This window comes from Nerophis lumbriciformis, linkage group LG23 (genome assembly GCF_033978685.3).
Source record: "Nerophis lumbriciformis linkage group LG23, RoL_Nlum_v2.1, whole genome shotgun sequence".
Lineage (NCBI taxonomy): Eukaryota > Metazoa > Chordata > Actinopteri > Syngnathiformes > Syngnathidae > Nerophis > Nerophis lumbriciformis.
In genome coordinates this window covers 14016742-14028982 of record NC_084570.2, presented here as the reverse complement: position 1 = coordinate 14028982, position 12241 = coordinate 14016742, and the positions used below count along the sequence as shown (strand labels likewise).

The following is a 12241-nucleotide window of genomic DNA, read 5'->3' as shown; positions in this document are numbered from 1 at the left end:
AAATCCACCAAAATAGGAGCGCAAGACAAGAACTAAAACTCTACACACAGGAAAACACCAAAAACGTCAAAATAAGTCACGGCGTGATGTGACAGGTGGTGACAGTACACCTACTTTGAGACAAGAGCTATATTGATAGATTGGTTATGGTTTGAATTCATATCCAACAATTGCGAGAACGACTTTTTAATTGTCAATATCGACTGCTGAGTTTTTTTTGCCGGTGGTGTGCCTCGGGATTTTTTCAATGAATGAAATGTGCCTGGGCTCAGAAAAGGTTGAAAAACAGTGCCTCAGTGTACTTGGTGTGTGTGCTCATTTCAGCAGTGACAACATGGCGTGGAGTACAAAGTGTTGTACTGGTCTTAAATTGGTCAGAGGTCCATTAGCGTTTGAAGCAGAGCATGGCCGTAGCTCTGTTAACAGTTGGAGAAAGTTCTGGTAATTGGCTTTGACATGAAAGGTACAACTTTTCGTGACAATGACCTAAAGTTGGCAGCCTTTATTAGTCCCTCTAAACATCATTCGACAGAGAAAGGGTCACACAGTCCAATTGTTTTAAGTTAAATTAAGGCAAACCAAATATCACAAAATATGTCCACCGAGCTACGATTCAATCAACTTGCGAGGGAAGGAATAGTTCGGGGTTGAGGCTTTATTGTGTCAGCAACAATTCCCACACCGGTCAGATCGTCGTTTTTCACTCCTCGCCAGTTATTGGCGAAAGCGGAGTAATATACGGAGACATTATTGGTCTATTTGAAGGTTGTCTTCTGCTTTGACAACTGTTATAATGTCACTGTCTGGAGAGATGCCTCACCCGGCAGGTCAGAAGGTATTACCTGTTGAAGGATGGATGTAAAGAGCCTGAGTAAAGGTTTGGTGATAGCGCTGGATAACATGTCACAGGGATTTACGGTATGGGTATCGAAAACGCCCCGTCTGAGACTAATTTTGAGCTCGTGATTTCTTTCGGGATTCACACTGCGACATAAACAACATGTTGACAGGGGAAAATCCATTTTTTATTAAGACGCAGTTCTCTGCTTCTGGCTTTTTTGGGCCCCTGTGGTGTTGAGTTATTGTTTTCTCCAGGTGTTTCTGATATTTTTGGATGACATGAGTTAACTTATTTTTCAGTCTTATGTTTTTGCATTACCTTAAAGAGGAACTGCACTTTTTTTTTTCAAATTGTGCCTATCATTCACAATCATTATGTAAGACACATGGGACTCTCTCCATTCTGCCTATAAAACTCTTAAAAAACATCCAAACACCTCCCTTTTATGTTTTATATACACGATGTAAGTATATATGTAATGTAGTAACATTTATAATAACATTTAATATTTTGCTCATTTTAAACATACGCAGTGTATTCATTTTGAAAACGCATCATGACCTTAGCTTTTTTCCTTCCACAACATCACTGATTATTACTCACTGCAGACTTTATTAGAGCCAACAAACATGATAAAACATCACTTACTGTACAATGTCTGCTGTCATTAGGATGCAGACTCACAGAGTCTTGTCATACTCCCGTTTAGATAAAGAATTAATCATACTACTCATGAAGAAAATAATTGTTTTGTGTGTTTCTTGCCATTTTCGGGTCTAAATTGACTGTCAAAGTCTATCAATTTGTGGAATTACTATCAAGGTGAGAGGCATGATTTATGATCTACAATAAACTTCCATGAGCACCGGGGCGAGGAAGCAGCCCACCAGTCGATGATATCAGCATAGTTAAAGTTAAGTTAAGTTAAAGTACCAATGATTGTCACACGCACACTAGGTGTAGCGAAATTTGTCATCTGCATTTGACCCATCCCCTTGTTCACCCCCTGGGAGGTGAGGGGAGCAGTGGGCAGCAGCGGTGCCACGCCCGTGAATCATTTTTGGTGATTTAACCCCCAATTCCAACCCTTGAAGCTGAGTGCCAAGCAGGGAGGTAATGGGTCCCATTTTTATAGTCTTTGGTATGACTCGGCCGGGGTTTGAACTCACAACCTACCGATCTCAGGGCGGACACTCTAACCACTAGGCCACTGAGTAGGTGAATAGCTACACCAGCTGGTAATCGCAGCGCCGCAATAAATAGTTTGTCTGCGTTAGCGCTTATAACAACAAAATCACTCATAGTTGGTTAATATTCAAGTCATGGAATGTAAATTAAGTATTTTTGGCGGTTTTTGGATTGTAATTTATTGGGTTAGAGTAGAGGACCTCCCATTGGCTCCGCTGTAAGCAGACTTGTATTTACATTTATTTACAAGTTAGAATGCATTTATTTTAAAATGCATCCGTCGTTATGTCTTTCCTAATGACGGTGAACAATAGGCAAAATTCCAGCTCCCTTTAACAAAGCATGTACTGTCTAAATACATTAATCTGCATGCAATCATTTGTTGTGATTAATCACGAGTTAACTTGTTTTTCACAGCCCTATGACCATACTTGCCAACCCTCCCGGATTTTCCGGGAGACTCCCGAAATTCAGCGCCTCTCCCGAAAACCTCCCGGGACAAATTATCTCCCGAAAATCTCCCGAAATTCAGGCGGACTCAGGTCCATGCGGACCTGAGTCCTCTTTCCCACAATATAAACGGTGTGCCTGCCCAATGACGTTATAACTGTAGAATGATCGAGGGCGAGTTCTTGGTTCCTTATGTGGGTTTATTGTTAAGCAGTTTCATTAACGTCCTCCCAGCGCGGTAACAACACACAACAACAGCAGTCACGTTTTGGTCTACCGTAAAGCAGTTCGTCTGCCGTAAACAGCAATGTTGTGACACTCTTAAACAGGACAATACTGCCATCTAGTGCATTTGATGAAATAACTTTTTAGCGTGCCACACAGCAATGCATCAGAATAGAACAAGGATGGACAATTCAACCCTTAACTCAACAAGTATATGTGTAAATAAATGAACACTGAAATTCAAGTATTTCTTTTATATATATATATATATATATATATATATATATATATATACAATAAAAGAAATATATATTTATAGCTAGGATTCACTGAAAGTCAAGTATTTCTTATATATATATATATATATATATATATATATATATATATATGAAATACTTGACTTGGTGAATTCTAGCTGTAAATATACTCCTCCCCTCCTAGCCTATGACAAATATGTTTTTTTTTGCATTTGTAAAAGTTAATTACATTATTAATATTGTATATTATGATTCCATTCATTCTTAAAGTGGTTTCAAAATATTGCTGACAATGACATGGGCAATAATTAGTGGGACAATAATGTGATATCGGCTGAGGCGGCGTCATCACCGACGAAATATAACTGTGATCCTGTTCTATTTACATCTGCAAAAAAGTTCCTATGTGGTAAAAAAAAAAAAAAAGCTCCGACGTTCATGTTCCACTTGAACATTTGCACTTGTCATGCCACAAACTGACTCTGCCGTACCCCGCAGGACAATCCGTGAGCACTTGGGGGAGCAAGAGGTCTCCATCTCGCTCACCGTTGATTCCCTGGAGGACAGCGACCTGGGCAACTACACCTGCTACGTGGAGAACGGCAACGGTCGGCGACATGCCAATATCCAACTTGTCAAGAAAGGTACCACAATCTAGCAGCACGAGGACGTTGTTACCGGGGGAAACAAGACAGTATTTATGGATTACAGTTCATACGCCTTTGTCGAGGAAGAAGAAGGAACACTTGAGGAGAGAGTAGAGGGAGCCTTAGGATACAAGCGGTCCGATTCTTTGCTTTGATCATCTTTCACGTCTGATTTTTCATCCTATTTTTCTCCTCCTTCTCTTAGCTAACAGCACATTCCGGTTTGAACTTGATATTTCATACATCAGTATCTTGCTCACGGGCGTATCTCTAAAGTGAGGCCGTACGACCACTATGAGTAACGTCTCTGCACGATAAATATTAAGGGTGTTTACTTCTGATACGATACCGATTTTGCAGCCTTAACTATTGGCTGTAGAGATGTCCGATTATATCGGTACCCCGATATTATCAGCCGATAAATGCTTTAAAATGTAATATCGTAAATTATCGGTATCGGTTTCAAAAAGTAAAATGTATGACTTTTTAAAACGCCGCTGTACGGTGTGGTACACGGACGTAGGGAGAAGTACTGAGCGCCAATAAACCTTAAAGGCACTGTCCAATCACATAATATCTACGGCTTTTCACACACACAAGTGAATGCAAGGCATACTTGGTCAACAGCCATACAGGTCACACTGAGGGTGGCCGTATAAACAACTTTAACACTGTTACAAATATGCGCCACACTGTGAACCCACACCAAACAAGAATGACAAACACATTTCGGGAGAACATCCGCACCGTAACACAACATAATCACAATAAGAAATTATTACTTTAAAAAAGTAGTTTTATACTCGTGAGTGTTGATGACACTGCTTTGCAACAGTTGATATTCTAGTTTCAAGCATGTTTTACTCATTATAGGTCATCAAATCTCAGCAACAAGCTGTAATATCTTACTGAGATCATTTAGGACCAAAACCCTTAAAACAAGTAAAACGCTCTAACATAAAATCTGCTTAGTGAGAAGAATTATCTTATCAGATAGAAAATAAGCAAATATCACCCTTATTTGAGATATTTAATCTTACTTAGATTTCAGTTTTTGCAGTGTGGTATCTTGGTTTTCGTTGATAATCTGTTCCAAAACGTTTGACCAAACAGAACTGTACGGAATGTAAATAATTTTTTTCGCTGTAAAAAATTACGTATTTTCCAGGCCATAGAGCACACCGGAATATAAGCCACACCCAAAAAATTTTTAAAGAAAAAAATATGTTTCCATATATAAGCCGCAGACATATACGTTGCAAAATGAGTTACTTACACAGAAAGAGTCTGTGAATGTTTCTTTACATGCCTTAATTATTTCCAAACGGTGCCTGTAACACGGCAGTAAAACGGATGATCAAACAAAACAGATGATCAAACAAAACAGAAGTCAATATGGACCCACTCTCCAATCAGCTAAACAGACTCAATAATTCCACGGTGATGTCTTGGTGAATTTACAGAGGAATTTGTGAAACTGAAACAAGTGCGGGGTAGTACTGTGAACGGTGTTGAAACAGAACACTGCCATTGACGTGTAAAGTTTTTGTTATTTTTAAAAAGCATCAAACTCTCTACAATAATAACACGCAACATTAAACTGGATTACATTAGTTTAGCAAGCTCACAAGAACGACAGGAGTAACGCCCCCTTTTTTTTTTTTAAAGTGTTCAATGATCGTATGTAACTTTCTTTTTAACCATTACCTGCTCTTAGAACAGGTTCACAGGCTCCATCTAGTGCAGGCCTGGGCAATTAATTTGACTCGGGGGGCAAATTTAGAGAAAAAATGTGTCTGGGGGCCGGTATATCTATCTATCTATTTTTCTATCTATCTATGTATACATATAAACGTTATGACAGATCGCCTTAAAAAACAGAATGGAATTTAACATTTTTTTACTGAATGAGACACCCAATAATGTGGGATTTACAATATTAACTATGAACGATAAAACACTGAATATTGACAACATATGATCGTCACACCCCCTCTCCATCCACATATTTTACAATCAAGTGTAACGCAACAAACACAGCGAAATATGAACGCAAAGGGTAAAAAAAATTAAAAAAAACACCTGCAATTTGATACATCACTAAGCTTTAGAACTTTGATGTAAAAATCTCCTTCCACGTCTATCCCTGACACCCGCATTTCAGGCTGGCCGCTCGGGAAACACTCTGTGGAAACGCTCCCCACCCACACTGCTTGGTACTCGTCACTTAGATTACCATAGGAACTAATTAGATGACCATAGTAACTAATTAGATGACCATAGTAACTAATTATATGACCATAGGACCTAATTAGATGACCATAGTAACTAATTAGATGACCATAGGACCTAATTAGATGACCATAGTAACTAATTAGATGACCATAGGAACTAATTAGATGACCATAGTAAATAATTAGATTACCATTTTCAATCATTGTGCCATGAGATATTGTCTGGTGTGCCGTGGGAAATTATGCAACTTCACCTAATTGGTCCAAAAAATATTTTTTGCAAATCAATATTTATAATAATGTGCCGTTGTCTAGTGCCTGTGCTGTGTAGAGCTTGGCAGGGTAACCATGTAATACTCTTCAATATCAGTAGATGGCAGCAGGTAGTTCATTGCTTTGTAGAAGTCGGAACGCGTCGAGGATGGTTTGTCGTGATCCCAATAGGCAGAGCACGACGGGAGACAGCGTGCAGGTAAAAAGGTATCTAACGCTTAAACCAAAAATGAACAAAAGGCAAGTCCCGCTAGGAAAAGGCACTGAAGCATAAGGATGGCTATGCAAAACAAAGGTAAAACTAAACTGGCTACAAAGTCAACAAAAACAGAATGCTGGACGACAGCAAAAACTTACAGCGTGTGGAGCAAACACGGTGTCCACAAAGTACATCCGTACATGACATGACAATCATTGTCCACACAACGAAGGATTGCGTCCGCACAACTGAAATAGTCTTGATTGCGAAAACAAAGCAGGTGCGGGCAATAGCACTCAAAGGAAGTCGTGAAGCTGCTACAGGAGAACACCAACAAAACAGGAAGGGTCACCAAAATAAGAGCGGCAGACAGGAACTAAAGCACTACACACAGGAAACAACAACAAACTCAAAATAAGACAACCTGGTGGAGTTTCATTTGTTAACCTTTACTGCTGGTGGTGTGCCTCCGTATTTTTTTTATGAAAAAAATGTGCCTTGGCTCAAAAAAGGTTGAAAAACACTGACGTAGTATATCATGCAAAAGCGCAGATTGCAACCATTGAAATACTCTGTATAGTTCAAGACTTACGGTCATTTGAAAACATCACTGCACCTCATAATGGCAGCCAATGTTCCCTCTAATTTTTCATGTGTGTGAGCAAATGCAAAAACTCCCTGAGCATTCAGTGGAGCCCATGTGAGCAACATCAGACGTGCACACTGTGGCTACACCAGCAGCACACCTGTCCCAAACCTGACTAAATAACAAGTTCAATCTCCATCCATCCATCCATTTTCTACCGCTTGTCCCTTTCGGGGTCGCGGGGGCTGCTGGAGCCTATCTCAGCTGCATTCGGGCGGAAGGCGGGATACACCCTGGACAAGTCCCCACCTCATCGCAGGGCCAACACAGATAGACAGACAACATTCTCTTATTATTATAATCAAATGACAGCAGTCATTTCCATGGGGCTATTTTCTAATATAAGTGTTTAGGCCCACTTACAATGACAATAACAACAAATATTGTTTTTCATGAACTGTGTACTTGTATTGTTTGTCTGGGTGGAGGTCCTGCTTTGGAAATAATTTGTACCCCTTTCAGACATTGCATTTAGTTCCCATTAAAACATTCACATGTTGCACAATGAGATGTAAGCAGGGGATCATGTGTACATTCCTGCAACTTCCTGTTTGCAAAAAATATATTTTTATTAGTATTTATTTAATATACTAACAGCATTTCATGATTAATATTTATAAATTAAGATTCCTAATAAATGACACTAGAATAAGCACACATTTGATTGGTAAATCATAATGTAACGACCTGGAATGACACTTTATGTGTGGTGTTAGAGTTGTCCGACTTTTTGTGTGGCTACTAGAGATGCGCGGATAGGCAATTATTTCATCCGCAACCGCATCAGAAAGTCGTCAACCATCCGCCATCCACCCGTTTCTAACATTTGATCAGAACCGCACCCGCCCGCACCCACCCGTTGTTATATATCTAATATAGACGATGCAAGGCATTAGTGAGGTTATAAAGCTTTTGCCTGTTAAAGAAAAGAGACTGATCCAATGCAGCACAGACATTCGCGTGCCACGCTGTCACGACCCAGACGCACACCAGTGCGCAATCATATGGGAGCCGCGCTGAGCGCACCTCCAAGCGCGTCTCGCTGCCGGCGACGGCCGGGTATGGGCCCGACGCTCCAGCGCCATCCATTTTCAGGGCTAGTTGATTCGGCAGGTGGGTTGTTACACACTCCTTAGCGGGTTCCAACTTCCATGGCCACCGTCCTGCTGTCTATATCAACCAGGGTGAGCCCCACCCCTTTCGTGAGCGCACTGCGCGCGGAGTGACCCCTGTTACGCGCCCCCGGAAACAGGGGTGGCGGGCAGGTAAGCTGCGCGGGCGGAGCGCGCGGAGTGACCCCTGTTTCGAGCCCCCGGCCACGGGGGTGGCGGGCAGGTAAGCTGCTTACCTGCTGCGCGTGACGCCGGCCGCGGCGAAGGCGGACGAGGCGGGGTGTCGGTGCGGTGGGCGCGGTGGTGACCCTGGACGTGCGTCGGGCCCTTCTCGCGGATCGCCTCAGCTACGGCTCCTGGTGGGGCCCTCTCGGGGGTAGGGGCCTCGGTCCCGGACCCCGGCGAGGCGTCCCTTCTCCGCTCCGTAAAAGTGTCCATCTCTTTTTTTTTTTTTCTTCTGTTGTGGCATATGCAGCAGGTGCCTGCTCGTTTTTTCGTATGTGGGTAACAACATTTAACTATGTATATATATTTCCGAATTGGTTTAACTGCCACCCGCCTGAATCTATTTAAAATCTAATTTTTTTTTATTTCAACCGCCCGACCCGACCCGCGGATAAAATCTAATTTTTTTTAATTTCATCCGCCCGATCCGCGGATAATCCGCGGACTCCGCGGTTGTGCCTGCAAACCGCGCATCACTAGTGGCTACAAACGCATCACTGGCTAAGTGCCATATATGCATATGTTGGCGCAAGTGAGAAAGAGCGAGCAGCTGCTGTTGATATAACAAAGTTGCTTTTGGTCTGGTTTGTACTGCAGACAATGACCAGTTTTGCTAGATATCATTTTTTTTACTAATGTTTTGGTGATGTGTTTATGGCCGACAATAAAGAGTTTTGCTCAGTAAAGTGATGGATGGAATTCATGTCCCCAAAGCGTCTCGACAGACGTTACAATATTTGAACAATGATGACGAAAACTGTTTTCTCTGTCGTGTCGAAAATTGTTATGCGCTTATTTTTTTATTTGATTTTGTGCGTGTAGATTTGCCGTGCGCAGAAGACACTTGAGCAGTGCGCAATTGCACAGGCGCGCACCTTAGAGGGAACACTGATGGCAGCTATAGTTTCCATCTTAAAGATCTAAAAAAAAAATGATTTGGGAATATCCGGGGGGCTAGACTGAAAAGGTTAATGGACCACATGCGGCCCCCGGGCCTTAAATTGCCCAGGTCTGATCTAGTGGTATGCCAAAGAATCACATGACTAAAGTGCAGTGTTTTATTGTCCTATATTCAAACTATGTGTAATGTTACAGTGGCCCCCAAATAATATCTTGTTAAGTAAAACCTCTGCTTTGTTTTTAATGAATACTTAGGCCTACTATGCTACTGTATGGTGGTAATGTGTTTTCTGAGTTAGAGAACCACTGTCTTAGAGGTTCAGTCGGCTCTCCTGCAAACTGCAAACATTCATCAGTGTTTACATCAACTCTACTTTGCTGCACTCGTTATTGAAGAGCAGCAGCAGCACAAAAGCGATGCAACATCTTTAACCTGCCAGATGTACGAGTCGGGAGCTCATTTGTCTAAAAGAGTGATGGTCTGGATGCCAGGTGGAGCTTTAGCCTCATGCACTGTTTAAGTAGAAGCTCGCTCCCCCAGGCCAGAATTGGCAGCCTCCGAGTGTACCTGGGGAGGATTGCACAGAGTACACTGAGCCACACCGTGAGAGGTGAATTAGTCAGGGGGGGTTCTTCACTGGCAGCGCTGAGAGGAAGTTAAGACTCTCCAAAGATGTAGAGATGACAAAATGCGAAAAGCAATTCCTTGCATGCAGATTCCTCTGGGCTGCAGGGCGGAGTGGGCCTCTTCAGTGGGAATTGCCTGGAGCACCACCTCACACACACACACACACACACACACACACACACACACACACACACACACACACACACACACACACACACACACACACGCGCGGCACTGATCTTATCAGGCGTGTCACTCAAAAGCAGTGTTTACTAGCATCGCCGTGTTGGCATCAGTGTGGAGTGCCAACAGCCAGGGGCCATGCAGGCACAACCCTGTTCACTGAGTGTGCCCCCAATGCATGTTTAACACAGGGTTGTCCAAAGAGCGACACAGGGGCCATTTACGGCCCATAGCGTGTTTTTAGACGGCATTCTAATATATATATTTATTTTTTTTTGTCCTGTCCAACTTCTCAGGTAAATCATATAGTTGATGTAGATGCCCATGTCGGCTGTTCAGATTTACTTTACAAAAGAAAAGTGTAGGATACTTCTCTTGTTGCTTTATTTGTATTTGACTTTATTAAATGTATTTATATTATTATTTGGTGAAGCCGGGCCGGAGCAGGAGGGGATAGAAAGAGGGGAAAAAAAGGAAGACAGAGGGGGAAATTGTGGGCACACGAGTGGGATAAGACAGAGAGACAAAAACAACAACAATAAACACAACAATAACAACAACAACAATAGAGCAACATCAGCTAATACGACATGTACAAATATAATAGTAAAAGTGATAGCAAAGAAGCAGTTAGTGAAATAAATAATAATACAGAAATGACAATGAGCATTATTACACTACAAATGGAGCAATACAAATACCAATAGAAATAGCGCTATTGATAATGAATAATAACAATAATTACCTCTATTATCTACAATACAGTTGTTCAAATGCAACAATACATATATGTAATGATAACTACAGATTCTAATATTAGCGTGCTAGCTATTTTGCTAGTTTTACAGGTATACACCTCAGCGTCAAATATTTCGGTAATTGACGAATGAGACCTGTAAGCATGCTAACGTTAATATGATAGCTTTTGGGGGGGGGGGGGGTAATTTTGTAGGTCATATTTTGGTACTTGATGCATGCTAACGTTGACATGCTAGCATTTAAAAAAAAATTATTCAGGTACACACCTCAGAGTATTTTGGTACTTTAGGCATGTTACAGTTAGCATTTTTAGCATGCTAGCTTTAATCTAATTTAGCAGGATAGTGCATATATGTCGGTATTTCACTAATGCTAACTGTTAGCATGTTTTTAGAGGACCCGCGGCACAAACGTTAGCATTCTAATATTAGCATGCTAGCTTTTTTGCTAGTTTTACAGGTATACACCTCAGCGTCAAATATTTCGGTAATTGACGAACGAGGCCTGTTAGCATGCTAACGTTAATATGCTAGCTTTTGGATCGGGGGTAATTTTGTAGGTCATATTTTGGTACTTGATGCATGCTAATGTAGACATGCCAGCATTTTTTTCAGGTACACACCTCAGAGTATTTTGGTACTTTACGCATGTTACACATTTTAGCATGCTAGCTTTAATCTAATTTAGCAGGATAGTGTATATATTCACTAATGCTAACTGTTAGCATGCTAGCTTTTTTTGGCTCATTTTGCTCATATTTTTGTTGCACGGTATACTGGTGTTAGTATAGTACCGCGATACTAATGAATAATTTTCGGTACTATACCACTTCTGAAGCGTACCGGTCCCGTACGACCCTCCCCCGCCTGCGTCGAAGTCACGTCGTGTCATTGCTGGTTTTACGAGCAGAGGAGCATGTTCGGCAGCGCACAATCACAGAGTACTTACAAGCAGACACAGTGTGTAGACAGAAAAGGGAGAACGGACTCATTTTGGCTTAAAAACTAACAATAAAGGTGAAGTTATAACACTGAAGTACCCTCAGGAAGAGGTGCTTTAAGACATGGCTAGCTATCTACTTCTAAATCACTAATCCTGGTCTCCATGGCGACAAATAAAGTAAGTTTCTTACAAGTATCAGCCCTGCAGGACGAGGAATAGCTAAACATGTTTCACTACACACCGTAGCTCACCGGCATCAAAATGTAAACAAATGGATCTACACCTGACATCCACTGTAATGATATCAAGTACAGGCACAAATCTAGTCAATACTACTATGATTACGTCAATATTTTTTGGCATCGCAACATCTTCTTTCGTTTTTTTTTATAATTTATATTATGTTTATAAACTCAGGAAATATGTCCCTGGACACATGAGGACTTTGAATATGACCAATGTATGACCGTGTAACGACTTGGTATCGGATTGATACCCAAATTTGTGGTATCATCCAAAACTAATGTAAAGT

The 12241-nt window shown here is 41.4% G+C and overlaps 1 protein-coding gene across 2 annotated transcripts in view; it reads left to right on the top strand.

The window, feature by feature from the left end:
* LOC133622367 (interleukin-1 receptor accessory protein-like 1) overlaps positions 1 to 12241 on the top strand; it is a 555729-nt gene that overhangs the window by 508709 nt on the left and 34779 nt on the right. For both annotated transcript variants that reach the window (XM_061985016.1, XM_061985015.1), the window contains exon 8: positions 3460 to 3605. In XM_061985016.1, the coding sequence (XP_061841000.1) occupies positions 3460 to 3605 (146 nt within the window). The remainder of the gene's footprint in view (positions 1 to 3459; positions 3606 to 12241) is intronic.